The sequence below is a fragment of the Anolis carolinensis genome, chromosome 4, assembly GCF_035594765.1.
Source record: "Anolis carolinensis isolate JA03-04 chromosome 4, rAnoCar3.1.pri, whole genome shotgun sequence".
Classification (NCBI taxonomy): Eukaryota; Metazoa; Chordata; class Lepidosauria; order Squamata; family Dactyloidae; genus Anolis; species Anolis carolinensis.
Window position 1 is genome coordinate 10,169,497 of NC_085844.1, and position 22,074 is coordinate 10,191,570.

The 22,074-nt window shown below is 40.2% G+C and overlaps 1 protein-coding gene across 2 annotated transcripts; it reads right to left on the bottom strand.

Moving 5' to 3' along the window:
- Positions 1-3,522: 3,522 nt before the first annotated feature.
- Positions 3,523-9,529, bottom strand: LOC103278483 (mas-related G-protein coupled receptor member H). Of its 2 annotated transcripts, none has more exons than XM_008108330.3 (2): positions 9,382-9,529; positions 3,523-5,359 (listed from the first exon to the last, which is right to left on the bottom strand). In XM_008108330.3, exon 2 carries the CDS (start codon positions 5,254-5,256, stop codon positions 4,357-4,359), a length of 900 nt encoding a protein of 299 aa, XP_008106537.1. In that variant the 5' UTR covers positions 5,257-5,359; positions 9,382-9,529; the 3' UTR covers positions 3,523-4,356. The 2 variants fall into 2 exon arrangements, with proteins under 2 accessions (XP_008106537.1, XP_008106538.1); XM_008108331.2 differs by lacking the exon at positions 9,382-9,529 and adding an exon at positions 8,552-8,633.
- Positions 9,530-22,074: the final 12,545 nt, after the last annotated feature.

The window sequence follows — 22,074 nt, forward strand, 5'->3', positions numbered from 1 at the left end:
AACATTTCTTACCCATCACCCAAATATGAAAATATTTGCATAATTTATTAATTATTTACTGAAAAAATAAACAGGGATGATTTTTTTTCCATCATTGTCTCCTCCTGCTTCCACGGAAAGAAAATATCTCTGTTTCTGAAATGAATGCTTCAATGCTTTGAAGAAGTCACCTCTAACTGACCAGTTCAAGACACCTTGATGAAAATCATAAAAGGATAGCCATTTATTTTTATTTATTTTTTTAAAAAACATATTCTTCACTTTATTTCCTGGAAAGACTTACAGAAATCACTATTAATACAATTTATGTCAGCATTAGGCCATAGTGTGCAAGGCGTTCAATAAACAAAATGTGAGGGGAGTGATTCAAATATAGTAGAGTCTCACTTATCCAACGTTCTGGATTATCCAACACATTTTTGTAGTCAATGTTTTCAATGCATTGTGATATTTTGGTGCTAAATTCATAAATACAGTAATTACTACATAGCATTATTGCGTAATGAACTACTTTTTCTGTCAAATTTGTTGTATAACATGATGTTTTGGTGCTTAATTTGTAAAATCATAACCTATTTTGATATTTAATAGACTTTTTCGTAATCTCTCATTATCCAACATATTTGCTTATCCAACATTCTGCCGGCCCATTTATGTTGGATAAGTGAGACTCTACTGTAAATGCAAATATGCTGGATGTGACTTTATTCCTCTTTTCTCCTGCTGGTTAGTTCCTTTTGTCCTGGTTTGTTTTTCTTTTCCCCCCTCTCATTATTCTACTTCATGTCTTTCCTGTTCATTAATTTGATGCTAACCTGATTCTTCACTCACGTTCATGGAGGTCAAACGGCTCACAAAAGGTTCATTTGATGTCCATTGGAAAAGGGAGTGCAGCTAGTGTCTTCCATATCTGTTCTGCTCCTGAATCTGAAATTAAGACCCATTCTACACTGCCATATACATTCCAGATTATCTGCTTTGAACTGGATTATATGGCAGCGTAGAAAGGGCCTTAGTGGATCAAAATACAGTGCTGAGCCCAATCCACAAAATATACTATAATAAATAATATAATAAAATATTATTTCTAACCCACCCTATCTCCCCAGTACTTCCAAGTACAAAAGCAAACATTCAATGCCATATGCAATAAAAACAAAGGCAGATATTCAATGCCATATGCAATCATAAAAACACAGCACAATAAAATAACAAATCACAGTTTAAAAGCATGTATAAAATAGACTATATGAGGAGGACACTAATAGCCATAAGTACAATTTAAGCATATAATTTAGAAATATAAATGTAAAAGTAGCTCTACAGTGTGTTATCCCTTGACAGGACATTGATCGGCAAAGTGGAGGATTTCATTACTCATCAATCTCTCCATAAGCTATGGAGCATAGATGAGTTCTTAGGTATTTTTTGAAGGAGGGGAGAGGGGGCTGTTTTAATGGTGAGGACGTTCCAGAGAGACGGAGCGACCACGGAGAAGACCTTCTCTCTCGTGTACACCAGCTGCACATGGGACGGGGTGGGACCAAGAAGAGAGCCCCTTCTGATGATCGCAATGGCCGGAGGGGATATGGGTTCTCAAATAATCTGGGCCCGAACCATTAAGGGCTTTATAGATGATAACCAGCACTTTGTATTTAGCCTGGAAGCAGACCGGCAGCCAGTGGAGTTGGGTTGAATTACACACAATCAATGTGAGTACTCTATCTATCTATCTATCTATCTATCTATCTATCTGTCCGTCTATCCATATATACCATCCCCTTCTCTGTGTAGGAAGGCGAAGGCAAAAGTTTATTCAGTCCTGGGAGAACCTTAAAGAAACACAGACCTTTTCTATTCTCTCTGCTGGGGCATCACTTCTGGTCTTATTTAACACCTTGGTGGAGAAATGGGGGCTGGCAGCCAGGGGTGGCCGGTCCCCTGATGAGGGATGGGTGCTTTCCCCTCTCTGCAGAATGACCTTCAATTTATCCATAGGTCATTACAAAATCCATAATTGTGATCCCCAAATCTGCCCTTGGCATATATCTAGAAGGTCAACTTATACATGTGTCTATACGGCTCTGGAAAATGCTCCCCAGGCAAGCTGCCACCTTGGAAGTGTTCAGGAAGAAACTGAAAACCTGGCTCTTCACACAGGCTTTTGAACAAGTACCGCCCACTGTACGTTAAACACTTATACTAGAGGTTACTTCTGACCAGTTGTACCTGTTGGTTAACTCTTCGACATAGCCACAGGGTTCACCCCAGTTTAAGGTTCTCCCCATGATTTTATAGCTATGTCTTTGAATTATAGTACTTTCTATGCTTTTTATCAAAACCTTTCTGGGCATACTGAATCACTGAGGATCTTTTCCCATAATGTGGTGCGTACAAAGTACAAAGACTCTATGTTTACATCTTTTTGAATGTATGTGGTGCTAACATGCACAACTCTGCTGCAACCTTTGTCTGGTCAAAAAACCCAGTGTTGAGACTTAATGAATCATATCCATAATTATTTTAGCATCCCGTTTCGTATTATTATATGAATGACGTTTCAAAAGTTTATACAGAGTCTTTCTTGTCTACTAATTTATACATTCTTAAGGAAATAAATCCACTGCTAACTATCTGCATGCAAAAAGATATGCACTCCTCCCACTATGATATACCACCTCCACCAGCATGCAAGTCGTTCCTAAGATAAAGCCTACCTTGTGAGGAGTTACGGATCAGCAATCTTCAGAGATAGTGACTGGGAAACTACAAACTATATAGCATTTCTGTGACGGAATAAATAGGTAAAAGGAAGTTTTGCAGAAATGGCAATGTGGTTGAGTAAAATTTAGATGTGCCATGAAAATTTCTGCAAGATGATAGGATCCCACCCCATCTTCAGCTGTGTTTAACTGGCTTGTTAACGGCTTATCACAAAGGGAACATGTTGCCCATTTGTTATCAAGATAGTTATTTTACTGAAAACATCTACCACTGAAGGAAGACACTTCAATCCAATGGAAGGAGAGGGAAGGGCAGTCGATAAGTACTGCATACAGCTATAACAATTTGTTGTTAAAGCTATCAGGACAACTACAACTTATGATAATCCTGTCTTGGGGTTTTCATGGCAATATTTATTCAGAAGGGGGTTTTCTATGGATCCTTCTACACATGCCCTAAAATGTAGAAGAAAGTGGAATAAAAGGGATAGCTAAATAACGTTTCACAAAAAATGTGTGCTAATTCAGATTAACAGCTGAAAAACACATGTTAAAAAGGTGCACTTAAAACCCGATTTTGGCTGAAAAATCCCTGCAATCAAGGAGAACATGTGATTTCATTTGTATACCCTGGTGTGGACTACTCCAGCACATGTGCATGTTTTAAAATCCCAATGAGGGCTGTAAACAAATGGAGCCATGGACATACAGGTGGTTAAATTGAATTCTTCAGTTTGATGACTTTTTTTGAATAAAATCTGGAGGGAAGCTTGATAAATCAGTTTTCTTAAGCAAACTGTTCACATCAATCTTCTCCTGTTGCTTTATTAACTGTGTTTACAGAGATTAATTTGAAGGCATATTTAATTTATCATATCTACACATATTAGTGCTCAAGACAGTAAACAGTGAAAATATACAAATATACACAAGATATGAGTATATATAATAAAAAGCTCATTACAGCATTACCGTTAAAATAGCAAACCATGCATTAAAAACACAAGAGATAAATATGAAAAAGTAATTATACACAAATAAAAAGGCAATAGAAGTGCGCCCACCAAATAAAACACCCAGATCAGCTTCAAATACATTAGATGCTGAAAATCTGTCTGGACAGAAAATGTATTTGCTGGGTAGTGAAATGTTATTCTTTCTGCATATTTTATAAAAACATGATATTGTCATGCATATCTCTTTCTCTTTTCAAGCTCAGGAAACATCTACACATGTTTGGGCAAGATACTGTTGATGAATCATAATCTCCTGGCACTTAACTGCTGAGAGCGGATATCTAAAGCTCACAAGACTTACTAGGGCTGCTAGACTTGGGATGATGGGATATGTCATCTAAAACATTTCATAGACACAACAGTAACTACATGGCTTTTTAAAGATATGAGATGCTTCTTGATACAGGAAGTTAAGCCACACACTATGTTCAACCAGTGGGTTTACAATATGCAGTCCCAAGCTGAATACCAATGTATATGGATCAATGATTAATGTTTTAGCTGACAACCAATTGTTCATTTGCAATGTTCAAAGCCTGTGCCCATTCAGAAGCTGCCATGTGCATTGTAATGTACTACCACCTGCATGAAGGTCAAACATTCACCTTTTTGAACAATCATATTTTACATTCAGAGGTCTCCATTTCTTCTGAAATCTCTTCCTCCTCCTTGAAAACCTTCTGGAGTATTTCCTTCATGGTCTTCTTAATTTTGCCCATCTTTTGTCTCCCAACCATGAAATAGATCAGTGGATTAATGGTGCTGTTTATGCATGTGCACAAGTAGCCGTAATGCACAAGGTTGGGGTGTACTCCTTGGCCAACATAATTGCTAAAGTAGAAGACATTCAGTGGAAAAGCCAGGATCAGGAAGAACATAAGAGTAAGCAGGATTGCGAGTAAAAGTTTTCCCCGCCTTTGATGTTTTGATATGAAGTAGACTTTGATGAACAGGATCAGGCTGGAGATAGTCATGAGTGGGAGGCAAAGCACAGCATTTACCATAAATTGGAGCATCACGGGAGAGTTGCCAAAGACTTTCCTAAGAAGGAGAGTGAGGTGAATGGCACTGAGAGTAAAAGAGATGAGCCATATGAGGGAAGACACGGTGGTGAACCAGTGCCCTGGCCGGTGACATCGGTACCAAACTGGGAAGAGGACAGAGATGCATCTGTCAATACTGATGACAGTCAGTAGAAACTGACCAGCGCTGTACATCAGTAGGAAGATGGTTTGGAACAATTCATAGGGAAAGTCACAGTACAAGTGTGTCACAAGCCAATGTATTTCTATAATCAGTTCAATTGTGAGCAAGCCAAAGTCTGCAAAGGACAAATTGAGGATGTAAATGGCAAAGGTATTCCTTTTGCAGAAGCCAAGTACTTGGATGACAATTCCATTCCCCAACATCCCCAAAACACAAAAAAGCATAGTGAAGATGGCAAAAACAAGTACTTCATTATCCAGCCCTTTATCGTAGCATGAGGTACTTGTATTTGAATGCTGAGTTTCATTCATTGTTCAATTTTTGTTTCCAGAATAAAAAAGAGATGAGTTTGTCTGACTCAAATTGGTCTTTACAGGCAATCCTTCCTTTTATGTCTCATTAGGGCAGAAAGTTCTGTTGGAAGAAAAGATAGATCAAATTAGTCTTTACTATGGAGATAAACCCAAAAGATGTAGCTTTAAGAGTAACCTTACTGTTAAGTGGCCAACTGCAATTGCTATAGCAGCCAATTGCAACATTCACTTGCCTCAAACAGACAAAAGTTCTTTCTCCCACCCTGGACATTATTCCACAAATATATAAACCCCACTTGTCTAGTTCCCAACAGATCTCACAACCTCTGAAGATGTCTACCATAGATGTGGGTGAAACGTCAAGAGAGAAAGCTTCTGGAACATGGCCATACAGCCTGGAAAACTCACAGCAACCTTACGATTTCTTGCATCATGTATTGAGTGAGTTTGAAAAAACAATTTTTGGCATCATTCACATAAGGTGAAATGGTGTTTCAAACAGAAAATTATGTGAATTGCACAGCTGCGTCACCTAAAGCAGTTATCTTTTGTATTTAAAAATATGCCTGCTCACACACAGCCTTGCTTCTAAATGAACCACTATGCTCAACTAGCAAAAGCTCAAACCTTCCCCACAAGATTATTTCCCCTCTAAGGTAAAGGGAAAGGTTTTCCTTTGACATTAAGTCTAGTCATGTCCGACTCTGGGGGTTGGTGCTCATCTCCATTTCTAAGCCAAAGAGCCAGCATTGTCCATAGACACCTCTAAGGTCATGTGGCCACTGGCATAACTGCATAGCGCACTTTTACTTTCCCACTAAAGCGGTATCTATTGATCTACTCACATATGCATGTTTTCAAACTGCTTGGTTGGCAGAAGCTGAAGCTAACAGTGGGAGCTCTCCCCGTTCCCAGATTTGAAACTCCGATCTTTCAGTCAGAAAGTTCAGCAGCTCAGCGGTTTAACCTGCTGTGCACTGGTTATTAATTCGTTGACCACAAAGAATTAATAATCAAATTTCAACCAGCAAAGGCAGTGAAAACAGGACTTTTGATGGCATAACAAGTTGCACACACCATGAAACTTCAGGGAGTAAAATCACTTCTTGATTTCCTTATTTGTCCTTCTCTTCCAATTGATTCCAAAATGACTACTGAGTTCCCCTCAGGAAGGATATCTGTCTTTAGGAAATGCATCTTTAAAATGGTCTGCAGTGACATTTCTTTCTTATTTTTAGGTGTAAGTGACTAGCTACAAGATACAGTAGAATATGACAATAACACAAGTCAACAAACCTATGAAAACTTTATATGGACTATCATTCTGCTCTAAACAAGTTGTATGAATAAGAAAATGTCTTTCAGTGAATTTTAATTATATTTGAGATTTTATTTCTTCTAGTATGTCACTGTTCCCTCCTTAAAAGTAATGGAATCTCTGTGAATAAGGGAGTTCCAGAGTCGAGAGGCAGCCACCGAGAAGGAAAAGCTTGAGATGGAGGTGAGACCAAGAGAAGGGCTTCTCCTGAAGATCTCAGGGCACATCTATACTGTGGAATCAATATAGTTGGACTCCACCTTAACTGCTATGGCTCAATACTATGAAATACTAGAATTTGCAATTTGATGGGACACTCACAGAGAAGGCTAAAGGCAGCAACTCCTATGATTCCATAGCATTGTACCATGGCAGCTAAAGTGGTGTCAAACTTTATACATTCAGCAGTATATATGTGTCTGGAGTGCATACCACAGCTAAATGTTCTGAGTAAGGAGACTATAGAAAAGCTATAGAAAACAAAATAATGAAAGGACTGCATTAGAGATGGAATAATAATAACAACAATAATAACTTTATTCTTATAACCCACTTCCATCTCCCCGAAGGGACTTGGTGTGACTTACATGGGGACCAAGCCCAGAAAACAAGGAATTCAAAATACAAAAATTAAAATAAAATACAAAATTAAAACACATGACAACCAAAAAATAAACATCATCATCACCGAACCAGAAGTGGGACTATTAAATTGCAGGGACTATTAAAACTCTGATAAATTAAGTTAATCTAAACAGGAACTTGAAAAGATAGGGCTAAGCTGGTTTCACTTTTGCACAAGAGACATAACAAAGGGGAGGAGGAGAGTAGAAAGATCCCTAAAAATGTCAATTTACATCAGAGAGAGGTTAGGATAAGTCAAGAACACACAAAAACACTTTGGTTCACAAAAACACTATTCATGTCCATCAGTGCTGCTTTCTCAAGGATATATTTCACTCTTTAAATATTGGGGACTGTTGCAGTTCTAACAGGTACTGTGATGAGTCATGGGCCATGTAGTCCCGTTCCTGGCACTGTTGTGCTAGATGAGGAGGAAAACTGGGGTTTCTCACCGTTTCAGTCAGAATTGGAACTTTCCCAGCCAGATTTGGAAACCTTGCACCTGCAAGAGATTTGTCTTCCAGAAGTCTGTCAAACAAGCCCTGAGCCTAAATCTCCTACGTTTTCTCGCCATGAGTTTTGTAAACAACAGAGGGGAGTTCAAGCGGCCTCTCGCAGGAGTGCTAGGATAGCTGCTAAGCATTCAGCTGATTAAGTCTGCTTTCCATGAGAAACTTTAAGGAGTCACACATCTGGACTCAGAGAATAGCTTTCGTTTCTGGTTCTCCAGAGAACTGCTCTTTGGCGGGAAAACGAGACCCTATTTAGGTGTTTTACCCACAAAGGGATCTTGCGGAGTCAATTCGTCAGCTACCGGAGTAGCGTGTGTGGACAGCTACTCCGTTTCCAAGCCTCGTTCCTGTTTCAAGCCTTGTTCCCGATTTCAAGCCTTCGTTTCCAGCCTTGTTTTACTCTCCGGATCTTGCCTTGTTTTCCGGACCTCGCCAAGTAATTCCACGGATCCTATTCTTGCTCCTCGTTTCCTTGCTGCCTCGAATCAAGCCTTGTGTTTCAAGAATCAAGTTATTTTCTAGCCTTGCTCAAGTTCATGGACTAAGGACCTTGTCATCTCCCCTCACTTGCTTGGCAAGTGAGTGTTTCGGTTATTGGATTACAACTTTGGACCTTAATATTTCATATTGGACATTGCTTCTTTGGACTAATTTTGACCTTTCCTGAAAGGTCTACTCCTGGACTAATTCATACGCTTGCTTTTATTAACTTTACATATTTCCTTAATAAAGATATTAGATAGATTCTGGCCTCTGTGTATGGTTATTGGTGCTCTGCTGCCTGGGTCGTGACAGGTACCAGGGTAATTATTAAACGGAGATAATCTTTATCTCTCACTTTGAAGGTGTGCTGAGCGGGCCAAGAGGGATGACACTAGGCCAGAGGAGCTATGTAGCACCAAATCCAACTCAGACTAGAGTGCTGAGACCACTCTGTCCTTATCTCAACATCATGTTTTGAGCTGCAGCAAAGGTGGGTAATAAATGTATTCTTCTTATTCTTGTTATTATTATTGTTGTCATTGTCATTGTTGTTGTTATTATTATTATTACTGTTATTTCTCCATTGTGGCCATGTCCCATCTCTGAAGATATCTGCTACAGTAAGAGAGAGGGTTGACGTTTCTACTGAGGTTTCGTGTCTTACACTGTCCAAGAAAGAGACTCTTCTCCCCACTATAGTTTATCTGGAGACTCATTAAACATGCATAAAAAATCCCATAATTTCCTCTGATCGTTTGTTTAAAAAGTAGGTGGGGAAGTGCCAAAGAGTTATATTAAAAGACCTCTTACATCTTTTCACCAGTCTGGAGGAGTTCTGAGTTACACAAACAGGGAATAATCTTTAAGGGGATGATCTATGTAATCTAACCAGTCTTCACATTTCTGTAGATTTTACTGCTTAAAATTAACCAAACAGATATTAGACACTTGCCACTGGGAAAATGTTCTTTAAATAATAAAGGACAAGGAATGTAATAGGACTAATGGAAGAGAACCTGGTGGTTGAAAATGAACCACATCATTAAATCTGCTTCAGTTTTGGTGAGAACAGAATGAGATCTAAGAGGTTCAGCCAAATGCTTCAGAAGAAAGATGATGTGAGCATGATAGAAGAGAAAAATGTGGTCCAAAGCAGAAAAATATCTCATTATTAAAATGTCCTACCTTTTTCCTGTCTGAGATGGTTGTCTAATCAGTCTTGAGATGTTCTTCTTCTAGAATAATTGGAACTCAATCATAATCTTTCCTCCAAATCTGAAATGTGCTTTCTCTTTCTACAGGAGGTTGGAATAGACCTATTTCACTTCAACAGTGGTGAAAGGGCATTTCCCTATGCTGGGAAGTGTGTGCAATTTCCTTCTTCTTTTTCATTTTAATGTTCACTGTCAGGAAATTTGAGCAAAGTTGTTGACTTACATCACTGTATAGTAAGAGTGGGAAGACTTCAAGGCTGTATGGTGTACTTTCAAAAAGGAACTGTGCCGTCACACCCGGACACCTGTGGTAAATTAAGATGTGCTCCTTTCTTTGCCGGGTGAACTGCAGGGGCCTTACTTTGAAACTCAGGAGTCCCAGCAACTAAGGCCACTCCAAATCAAACATCAATTTTTTATTTTATTTTCTGAAAGTTCTTAACAGGCTTGGCACAAGTTGTTGAGGTTACAAATACAAACAGTCAACTTATGAAATCATGCAGATGTTCCTTTTTGTTTTCCATTTTAGCTGCTGGGTTAACTTCCTCCAAAGGTAAAGAGATCCTGGGATGCTCTTTACCCTAACCCTGAGTTGCTATTTCAGAAAAAGCTGGTCTTTCCCTATCTAAACTCAAAATTAGTTTGGAGAGGAAGTGGTTAGAGCTTCTTCCAATGGCAGAAAAATCCTGGGATACTTTCTGCCCCAGTGCTGAGTTACTATTTTAGAAAGAGCAGGTCTTTATCTAAACTCAGAACCAGTTTTAAAGGCAAGAGGTTAGTACTTACGATGGCTTGTCTGAGCTGGCCTGGCTTGACCACACAAGCACATCTGAGATCTTTTCTCTTCAGTAAAAAGGCAAAAAAAAGGCTTCTCAAAATGGAGATTTCATCCCCAGGAAAAAGGGGCGGTCTCAGGAACAAAAGGATACTTTTGCAAGCCCAAAGCAGCAAAGGCTTGCAGGCTGGTTACAAACCTCTGTTAATAATTAACTATCAGGGTGCTGCTGAGCCTGTAGCAACCCTGGAAGAAATGCAAAAAAAGGTGTTATTTCCTACAACTATGGGACAATGCAAATCAAACCCCTGAGGGACAGAACAGGAACAACTAGAGTCCCGAAATAACAATTAAAGGGGAGGTCATAATAGTAACTTGGGGGATGGAGTCAGATCCAATATAGTGATGGACAGGTGGTTGTGGACAGAAATGCCTATGAAATCAGACATGGGTTCTGCTAATACTGGGTCTTCCATATACTGAGAGGCAGAATTCTCTCAGTTCTAGGCTGATGGGAAGCATCCACTTCCTCAGAAAATATCAGATATCCTCACATTTTTTCTATGGTTACAGAAAATATTTTATCAGTTTTGAAAATTCCCATTCAATTGGGAGTATGCCGCTACCAGTTGGTATACAGAATTTTCCTTCACTGACTTTGACCAAGTCATTCACTCCCACGCAATACGGTGATAACTACCTTAGATTTCCCATGGATAAGAAACAACCTGTCAAGAGTCAGACGCCAGTTAACAAACAAAACAGAGTTTATTCCGAAGATAAGCCAAAAATAACATAAACACAGAAAATATCCTTGAAACACTTCACTTATCAGTGTTTCAAGAGTAGTTTGGACAATAATAACTCAAAAACAAGCCACACTATTTTCCCATGCTGGCATTCAATAAAAAACTAAACGACGCTTCAATTCAGCTTTGGAGAACAAAGAGTTGACTGCTAGAAAATATGCAAAATAAACGAAGGCTAGAAACCTTCCAGAAACTGCAGAGTATAACTGAAAATGCAAAAGCCTCTCTTGGCTTCAAACCGTTTCTGAAAACAGACAGCCGGCTCTGCGGATTTAAAGAGACAGTTCCCAAAAGAAAAACAGCAAACTGGCTAGAAAACAAACTAGAAAAGCAGTAAAACTGCTTCCACGGTGCAGATAAAGCCGAGAGCTTCAAAGGGATGATGAATAGCCGTTGTCAGAAGAATCCAAGGTCAGGTCAGGAGGCAGCAGCAAATTCCGAAAGGCAAACCAGTAGTCAGAAGCCGGGAGTAGTCGTCAGTCAGAGGGCGTAGACAGAAGCCAGGTCAAATTCAATCCAATGTCCGAAGAGGGTGAAGTCATCCAAACCAGGTCCACGATAAGACACAGCGAGAGCCAAGCCAGATGGTATCAGCAGCTAGGAATAGTAATCAGTAGGCTTGAGCGATCCATGGAAAAATTGATTCTAAACTCGTTTCAAAAGTAGGGGGCACCAGCGTTTCGTTTCTGATGTCATTTCCTAATTTTGCCCTCAAAATTTTTCGAAATTTAACGAAAATTCGTTAGTTTCAAAAGTAATTCGTTAATGGCGGACGCGCATGCGCAGTAGCAAAAAAAACAGCACAAGGGGAGATTTTACAGGACTCTCCCGCCCTCATTTTTTGAGTGATCTTCTTCAAACTTGGTACAGTGGTAGAACACATTTAACACTGATAGCTCACCAAAATTTGGAACGTTTCCCTTATCCTCTGATTTTTGGCGAATTTTCATAGCTTTTATAATAAACATTTTTTTAATAATTGCAGAAATCTGTTCCTGGTTTGAAAGTCTTATTTCCTGTTAAATTGGGTTGTCTTTACTGTGAAAGTCATTGTTCTACTTCAGAAACTTTGTTTTTGTGCTGAAACTTTGTTAAATTGGTGTGTGTGTATTATATACTGTATATATATATATATATATATATATATATATATATATATATAGTCCCTGCATATATGTGTGTGTGTGTGCGTGCGTGTGTGTGTGTGTGTGTGTGTGTGTGTGTGTGTATAGGTAAAGGTAAAGGTATCCCTTGACGTTAAATTCAGTCATGTCTGACTCTGGGGGTTGGTGCTCATCTCCATTTCTAATCCCAAGAGCCAGTGTTGTCCGTAGACACCTCAAAGGTCATGTGGCCGGCATGACTACATGGAGTGCCAATACCTTCCCGCCAGAGTGGTACCTATTGATCTACTCACATTGGCATGTTTTCAAGCTGCTAGGTTGGCAGAAGCTGGAGCTAACAGCGGGCACTCACTCTGCTCCCAGGATACACATACACACAATGTGGAGAATATGTGGAAAGGTAGATAGATAAGTTGGGAGCCACAGCGAAGGCACCTTCCTGGGAGCAAGGTCTAATAGTAATAATAATAATAATAATAATAATAATAAATCCCTTACAATATCCAAGATGGCTCACTGCTACAGAATCTTGGGAGCTTTAGTTTGGTATGGTACCATTATTGGCAGAGAAAGCTAAGCTGTAGGAGTTGAAATCCAATCATTTATCCTCCCTATAGAATCAATTTTATATGCATTTTTAGCTATGATTTATTTGCTATTTTATTGTGTTGTGTTTTTATTATTGTATAAGGCATTGAATATTTGCCTTTGCATTTGGAAGCTGCCCTGAGTCCTTTTGTGGAGAGAGGGCAGGTTAGAAATAGATTAATAACAATTATTATTATTATTATTATTATTATTATTATTATTATTATTAAATATCTGGAGGACTAAAGTTTGCCCATGCCTGCTCTATACTGCACTTTCCAGAACTTTCCCATCACAATCTGCTTTTGAGCTGGATACATGATCAAGACATTATTTCCAGCTTACTGAAGTTGGCTGCATATGTTTTGTCTGAGGGTCAGAAATGGCCTTAAAGCCATCTTGTGCAGCTTCCAAAACCCAACACTTGAGAACATTTTGCCTATAGCCACCAGATATTTCCAAGGTCGTACTCAAAGGGCTTGGCAAATATACCCTTTTTTGAGATGGATCTAAATCAGGCATGGGCAAACCTTGGCCCTCCAGATGTTTTGGACTTCAACTCCCACAATTCCTAACAGCCAGTATTCGAGAACACAGAAATGCTGGACCACTCTAAAAGCCACCGTGTCAGACTACACAGAGAAGCCACTGAAATCCACAAGAAGCACATGGACAATTTCAACAGAAAAGCTAAAATCAGGACAGTAAAAGAACAACACCCAGAAAATGGGAATTCCAGACAGGAAACAATCAGGGCCAGCTAATACCTCCCAACAAAGGATTCCCCCAGGTAGGAAGCAGCCAGGCTTTGAAGCTGCAAGGCTATTCAATGCTAATCAAGGTGACCAATTGCAACATTCACACTTGCCTCCCACAGACAAGAGTTCTTTCTCCCACCCTGGACCTTCCACAGATATATAAACCCCACTTGCCTAGCTTCGCACAGACGTCAAAACCTCTGAGTATGTCTGCCACAGATGTGGGTGAAACGTCAGGAGAGAATGCTTCTGGCACATGGCCATAGAGCCTGGAAAACTCATAGCAACCCAGCCAGTAGGCTGTTGCTGAACAACCTATGAACTTTTAGCATTAAAGGAAAAAATGCCCAAGATTTTATCACTTAATACTGTTGGCATGTCTGGAGAAGAAGAATAGAATGCTTCTATACCAGGCAAGGGCAAACTTTGCCCATGTCTGGAGTTAGGAATTGTAGGAGTTGAAATCCAAAACAATTTGACAGAAAACTGGGAGTTGTAGTTTGGCATGGTACTGGCTCTCTTCTGCAGGGAAGGCTAGGGACTTTGTAAAACTACAGCTCACATGATTACATGGCACTGAATCTGTTGCAATTGAGCTGGTGCCATAATCCTTTCAGGGAGATCTCCTCAGTGGAGATATCTCTTAAAGGGATATCCTCTGGCTCTAAGGATTCCGTTTAGGAAGGCTTGCCTGGCTCTGGTATTCCTCTTTAAGCCTGTCTGGAAAGAAGCAAAACCAAACACGCGGCTCCAAGGCAGGGCGAGGAGAAGGCCAAGCGCAGGCAGGCATGTCTCTTCTCTCTTCTCTTCCCTCCCTCCCTGCTTCTCTCTCTCTCTCTCTCAGAGAGAGAGAGAGAGAGAAGCAGGGAGGGGAGAGAGAGAAGGGAAGAGAGAGCAATGCCGAAGGCTTCTACTGAGCCGGTGGTCCCCGCGGGGGGGGGGGGTCTCAATGGCATTTTTAAAATGCTAGCAGATCGATGGCCATGCCTCTCCCTCCCTCCCTCTTCCGCTCTGATTGGCTGAGAGGCATGCCAACATGGCTTCTCCTCTCAGAGGGGCTACAGCTACATCCGAAGACATCAGAAACAAACGAAAAAAGGTACTTTTATTATTCAAATTTGTAATATTTGTTAGGCAGTGAGCAGATGGTTCAAATATCAATTCAAAAGTAATTACGAAACTAATTTTAAACGAATTTAACGAACTAACGAAAAATTTGCTCAAGCCTAGTAATCAGAATGCAGTCCAGGGAAACCCACACAGTTCCATCCCTCTGCTGCAGAGCAGTCCCAGATAACTTACATCCGAATCACAGTCCAAGTCCAGTCTTCACGGAAATACAGAGATCCCAATGGCACCTCAGCAACACCTTGCCACACGCAAAGTGCAGTGGCCAAACATTCCTATTTTATTCCCCTTCCTCCTGGGTGACCAAACACTCACACCCAAACACCAGGTGTCCCAAATCTACACAGAGTCTGAACTCCACACAGCTAGAGCTCGTGGATCTGGAGTACCTAGCAATTCGTCGGAGTCCCAATCATCCTGCCCACACTTAGCCCCATGAACACTTAAAGAACCATCCTCCCTTCTTCAAACATCCCAAGTGGGATCAGCTCCTGCAGAAACCCCAGGTTCAGTAGTATCCATAGGCCCCAAATCCCCAGACATCTCCGGTGGCTGTGCCCATTCAGTGCCCACTTCCTCAGCCACCACCTGTTCCTCAGCATCCATCTCCCCATCTGAATCTTCCTCAGAAGATCCCCCATATGGCTCTCTAAGTTGCTTCCTGCGCAACTCCTCCAGTGAACCCTCATCACGAGGGTTTTTTCTTCCTCTTCAAATTCCATCACCATCAACCATAATCCCCGAAGGCGCAGTCACAACACAACCTGAAACAACAAAATGGTTTACTCTTGTTGAAGTCTGAGTATACAGCAGTGAACTGACTGCATATATTAATAACAGAACAGTGCAAATCTCTATGCTAGCAATGTTACACAGGTCTATGACACCAACAGGATTCTGGCCAATCTGATATTGCTTATGCCTTCTCTCACTATTGGGATTACTCTTCTCTTCTACTTTGCTTTTGAGAATGTGCCTATGGTGTCTCTTATGCAGTACACTATTTGCAAGATCAGAAGTGATGCTAGTAGTCATTGGAAGAAGGATCAGGCTTTCTCCCAGAAAAACCATCCACTTGGTTGAGGACAAGACCACACACACAAAATACATACTGTTTTGCAATTGATTTGCAAACAAAATTTAGTCAGAAAGAAAATATTTGGAAAGATTGCTCTGGGGATGATGTACCTACTAAACCACACGCAGAGTAGGTTATTTTTGATTTATATATTTGTTATTGAACTACCTAGTGCCAATTCACATTACATAACTGTGGTTTGATTTTAACTATCCTAACTGCATCTTATAAACTCCTTGAAATTGTAGATCATGGAGGCACTGGGTTGAGAATTCTAAATACTGTTCACTAATCTGCAAATTCCAGGATTTCATAAGATGGAGTCATGCCAGTTAAAGTGAAATCATAATACTCTAAATGCATAGTGTGAACGGGACCCTAATGCTTCCCATTAGCCTTAAACAGGAATGATCTACGTATATAGATACAAAAATGCACCTCATCAGATTGGGGGTTGTATCTATAAAAAAACATTATGAAGTTGCTCTGAATGTGCAGAATACCTCAAAAGATATTGTTCAGAAGACTGCAGGTTCATCTAAACTATACAGTTATGCAGCCATGGAAGCCCTCTCATTGATCTTGGGCAACTCACAGTCTCTCAGCCTCAGAAGAAGACAAAGACAACTCCACTTTAGAACTGCCATGGGTTGGAAACAACTGAAAGGCACAAAAGAGATGAGAGGTGACATGATAGTAATATATTCCAAAGAACATGAGCCAGTGGATTCAAATTAGAAGAAAAGAGATTCCACCTCAACATTTGGAAGAGCTTCTCAACTCTAAGAGCTATTTAATGGTAGAATAGACATTCTGAAAGGGTGGCACATTCCCCTTCTTGGGACATCTTGAAATAGACATTGGAGCTCCATATTTTGAGCATAGTGTGAAATAAGTCTACATAGCCCTTATGTTCTTTCCAAATTCATGAGTCATTTTGGGCATTAGAGATAGCATTTTCTCTCATACACAACATTTTACTTGATTGACCACAGATGGGAAACTTGGCAGGGAGGACTTTCCAGAAAAAGGTCATCTGACATTGGATTAAGCTTTAGAACCAGATGTTTTTGCCGAAAGGAGGTTCAGGAGGTGGTTGCAGATAGACAGTCAGGTTGCTCCCCACCTCTGTACTTTCATGCATAACTTACATTAAAGAGGTTTTTAGATCAAACAAATGTTTAACCCAAGACTTTGTGTCTTATCTGTTATTTCATGGTTGATGATGCCTTGACATACTTTTGTGCCTAATAAAATCCCAGGACTTCTGAAGCACATACCAGCCATTTGTTTTGTAAATGTTATGATTCAGAAAATCTGGTAAAGGGAAAGTTTTTACTGAATAGGCAGTTTCCTCAAAAAAGGGAAGAAACTTATTTTTATCATTCAAGTCCTCGGTGCAACTTTTGCTTTCTGAGTGTGTCATGAATACTTTCGGAACCTTAAAAACATTATTTCACCTTTTTTTTTCAATGGGACAGAGTACATCAGACATTTTCAGAGAAGGAAGTAGACACACATGACTAGTACTGATTTTACAATAGCTAATTTGGTAACAGACAAAAGGGGAAACATCACATATATTGACTGACATGCATTCACTCATCCATCCTCATCAACCTCCTCCATTCAGGCCTGCTGCTGGAGAAGAGAGGTGGGTGGACAAAAACTGCATTCCTCGCAGATCTGCCACTCAGTTGAAAAGGAGAAGGGCCTCCTTATGTAGTGATTTTTTGGTTGTCCATTATTTTGGTTGCTCATTATTGTTTTATATGATTTTTTGCCGAATATTCTGTGCTGTCTATTTCAATTGTTTAGTTTATTATTGTATTTTATGGCATTGAATGTTTGCCTTTTATGTTGAGGGCCGCCTTGAGTCCCCACAGGGAGATAGGGTGGGATAGAAATAAAGTTTTACTTCTTTACTTACTAAGCTAATACCATTTTGGAACAGATAAGTTGTTTAACTTCAAAGCAAAATACAGTATAATGGAAAATTAAATCAAAATTAAATTAGGATGTATGTGCAATTTTTTTTTTCATGTCAGGAGAGACTTGAGAAACTGCAAGTCACTTCTGGTGTGAGAGAATTGGCTGTCTGCAAGGACGTTGCCCAGGGGATGCCGAGATGTTTTGGTTTTTATCATCCTTGTGGGAGGCTTCTCTCATGTCCCTGCATGGAGCTGGAGTTGATAGAGGGAGCTCATCCGCACTCTCCCCGGGTGGGATTCGAACCTGGCAGCTTTCAGATCAGCAACCCAACCTTCAAGTCACGAGGCTTTAATCCACTACGTCATACAAAGTATGAATTACTTATTAATAAGAAGAAAGCTAAAACCAATGTTTTGCATCTCTATTCTCCAGATACAGAGGTTCAATAAAATTATGGACATGGGCATTTCTTATGATCACATGCAGTCCTCACTTGTATACATCTTTTTTTTTTTGTACATTGGATTGAAAAATGGATTTACACCAATCAGGAATATCAATAGATTTACAGCTTATGTTTTAAAGCATTACCATAACCTTCTCTACTGTAAATTATTACCTGGATTTTGTGTGAGAGGGAAATCCATGTTTCTTTATCCTGATTAATTTTTGACAATGTTTAAATTTTCTCATCTTAAAAATGAGGAAAAAGACATATAGAGGTCTCCGAGTTCTTAGTTCTTGTCTTAGATGAATCTCTGTCTAGTCAATTATGCCACTTTGTTATGGTTGTCATTTTGGGTTAGTTTGTTTGGGAGGTTCTCAATCTTCAACTGCCATAAGGTTTAACTTGGACCTCATTCTATTGAGAGTAGCTATGCCATTTGGCTTATTTTTAAGGCAAATGTGCCAGGTTCCATGTGGTTTGTAATCAGTAGAAATGCCGGATAAAGGAATTCCAATGGGGGGGGGGGGGGAAATTGTCTTTCTCAATCTGTCCTAGCATCCCACATTCAAGTAAGCAAGATGCACCTATCTATCTTAAGAGCCCAACAATGAGGCTGAGAGAGTGGAGGATCAATGATTGAATATCTGTAAACTCATCAAGTAGGTTTCACATAGTGAGAGACACGCCAAGTTGAATAGCAAGACAAAGGAGAGAACTGAATTATAAGGAGTTCTACTGCCACATGGGTCAGCATTATTTTGATTAAGATGAATGGCAAAAAAGGAAACCAAAAGCTTTACATGAGAAATTGTGTGTTCATGTTAAATGTGTAGAGAAACACATGGCAACAAAAGAAAAGAGAATTCAACATCAAGAAAATATTTCATATTGAGAAAACCCTACCTCCTTTCAGGTGTATCTGTTGGTTGGCAAGGGAAATTTGGGCATTTTCCTTCAAGAACACCAAGGTCTGTTCCCTTCCAGAAGAACCTGTTCAATATGGAAAGGGAGAAAACATCTGAGGCAAATTAACGCTATTCCTCAGGGGTGGGGTGCAAGTACTTACATAACAATGAGATCTCTGAGAAACTCATAAAATGGAACCTAAATGGAGCGAAATAATTCCATTTTATAAATACCCCTGTGTGGGGAATAATGCTTACCACAGATGAAAACTCAAAAGAAAACTGCACTTTATACTCAAAGGTATTTCAACGCCTAGAGTGCTTGGGTGAAAAATAAAATAACAGGAAAGGCAGGCACAGGGGATTTTGCCACCCACTTCTTCCAGTTATTGATTTAGGGCTAATTTCATAAAGCCTCCTTTAAAGTGCTCATTTGCCTTTAGTCAGTTTGCATTTAGTTCTTACCTGATTTGTATTGCAGTTAGGTTCTTTTTAATCAGTGGAGTGTGGAATGAAAGTTTAAAATTGTGCTTTCTAATCATTTGATGTGGATGACTGGATGGTTTTTTTCCAAAGTTCCAAAGACTAGCATCATGTTTGTGCCTAATGACTACGACTGTCTTTGTTGCCCAGAAACATGCCATGGATCAAAGGTCAGTAGTTCATGGATTGACACTTGTTCATGGACCATCACTTTAAGTAGACTTTTTAAAGATGGCAATACTTTGGAATGCATGTTTGAGCCAGCTGCTGTCAATTGCCCAATTTTTTCTTGTTCTTCATAATATACACCAGGCATGGGCAAACTTCAGCCCTCCAGCCAGTAGGCTGTTAGGAATTGTGGGAATTGAAGTCCAAAACACCTGGAGGACCGAAGTTTGCCAATGCCTGATATACACATATACAAACATGTCAATATAACTGGTCAACCTCCCTCTGTCTTTCCTTTTCATTCATAATCAAGGAAATAATTGTGTTGTCGAAGGCTTTCGTGGCTGGAATCACTGCATTGCTATGAGTTTTTCGGGGTGTATAGCCATGTTCCAGAAGCATTCTCTCCTGATGTTTTACCATCATCTGTGACAAGCATCCTCAGAGTTTGTGAGGTATATTGGAAACAAGGCTAGTGCGGTTTATATATCTGTGGAAGGTCCAGGGAGGGAGAAAGAACTCTAGTCTGCTGGAGGCAAGTGTGAATGTTGCAATTAATCACCTGATTAGCATTTAATCACCTTGCAGCTTCAAGACTGATTTCTGCCTTGAAATAATTGCAAATTAAAACCAACATCTGAGATGCATAACAAACTAGATGAGGAACGTTACATAGAAGATTAATCCAGGCAAAACAAAAGTATTACCTGTTAAGAGAGATAAAGGAATATATATCTTACCTGAACACTGGATGCAACTAGGTTTTTTCATTATGTAAGCAAACTTAGGGCTGCGCCCCCCCCCCCCCCCAACTTACTGGTGGCGGCACGCTCTCCAGCCATGGAACTACGAAGGCCTCCAGGAAGGCCTTGCTTTCTCGCAAGATTTCGTGAAATCTTGCAGAAATCTCATGAGAAGAGTGAGGACTTCCTCGTTCTGCGGCGAGCGACCCAATGGTCACCACCACCACTGCTGCTGCCTAGAGAGCGCCCCCCAAGGGCTGCACCCCAAGCCGCAGCTTCAACGGCTTCAATGATGAACCGGCCCTGAACTACATACACTCGTTTTGCAGATAAAAGTTTGCAGAGGGAGGTTGCTCAACTTCAGTGATAAGTCAGTGATTAATTCTTATCCTCTTTCTCTTTCACAAGTTAATCTGAATACTTCCTCTGATTTGATAGCATGAAATAGAAAATGCATGGACATATTCTTATTTGTGGGATGGCAATATTGCAAAACAATGTGGTTATAATGATCTTATATGTCAATATTAAGATGTTAAGCCACTGCTTTCCCTTTTTAAAACATATCTATAAGAATAATAAAAGTGAAAATCTGTATGTGTGTATGTGTCTGGGGTGTCCACTTACACAGACAGGCTCCCACTTCCACAAATACCACTATGCAGGAGACACCAATGGCCCTCCCTCCAATGACACTGCAGGTTATGTCCAAGAGCCCTGCCAACGTCCTCCACAAATACCATACTGCCCATCATCCGAGTGAAGGCTTTCATATGGGGACAATTTCATCCTAGATTTTCTGATTTTCCTGCACCAGAGACATCCCTGGGTTCCTTACTCTCACCATTAGTGTGGAATTTTCATGACCCCGCCCACTGCCTCTCCCTTAACCCTTTCCTATTCTTTTCTATGGCACACAGCAACTGAACATACTAGAGCGGGATGGGGAGAATTGATCAGCAACTGAACATACTAGAGCGGGTTGCGGAGAATTCACCTTGATTTATAGGACTTGTAAAGTTCACCTCCAATCTTAGAGCACTCTGAACTCCACCAGAACCCCCATGTCCAACAAAAAATACTGAAGATCTTTAGAGGGATTTGTAGTTCACTTACATCCAGAGCGCACTATGAGTCCAAACAATGATGGATCTGGATCAAACTTGGCATGCATACCAGATAGGCCCAAAATTTGAATATTGGTGGGTTTTGAGGGGAATTGGCCTGGATATTTTGGAGTTGTAGGTACAGGGATTTATAGTTCTTCTGCAATCAATGAGCACTCTGAACTCCACCAAAGATGGAATTGGACCAAACTTGGCACACAAAGCCCCTAGGACCAGCAAAACATACTGGAGGTCTTTGGGGAAAATTCACCTTGATTTGGAGAAGTTGTAGTTCATCTACATCCAGAAAGGACTGTGAACCCAAACACCGATGGATTGGGAACAAACTTGGCATACATATCTGATATGCCAAAATTTGATTACTGGAGGGGTTTGAGGGGAACTGACCTTCATTTCTGGGAGTTGTAGTTCACCCACAACCAGGGAAACTGTGATCTCCACCAATGATGGATCTAGACCAGACTTGGCACACAGAACCCTCATGACTAACTCAACCTACTGGAGGGGTTTGAGAGGACTGATTCACTATAGTAGGAGCTGTAGTTTACCCTACTGCCAGAGAGCACATTGAACCCCACCTGCTCAATATAACAAATTT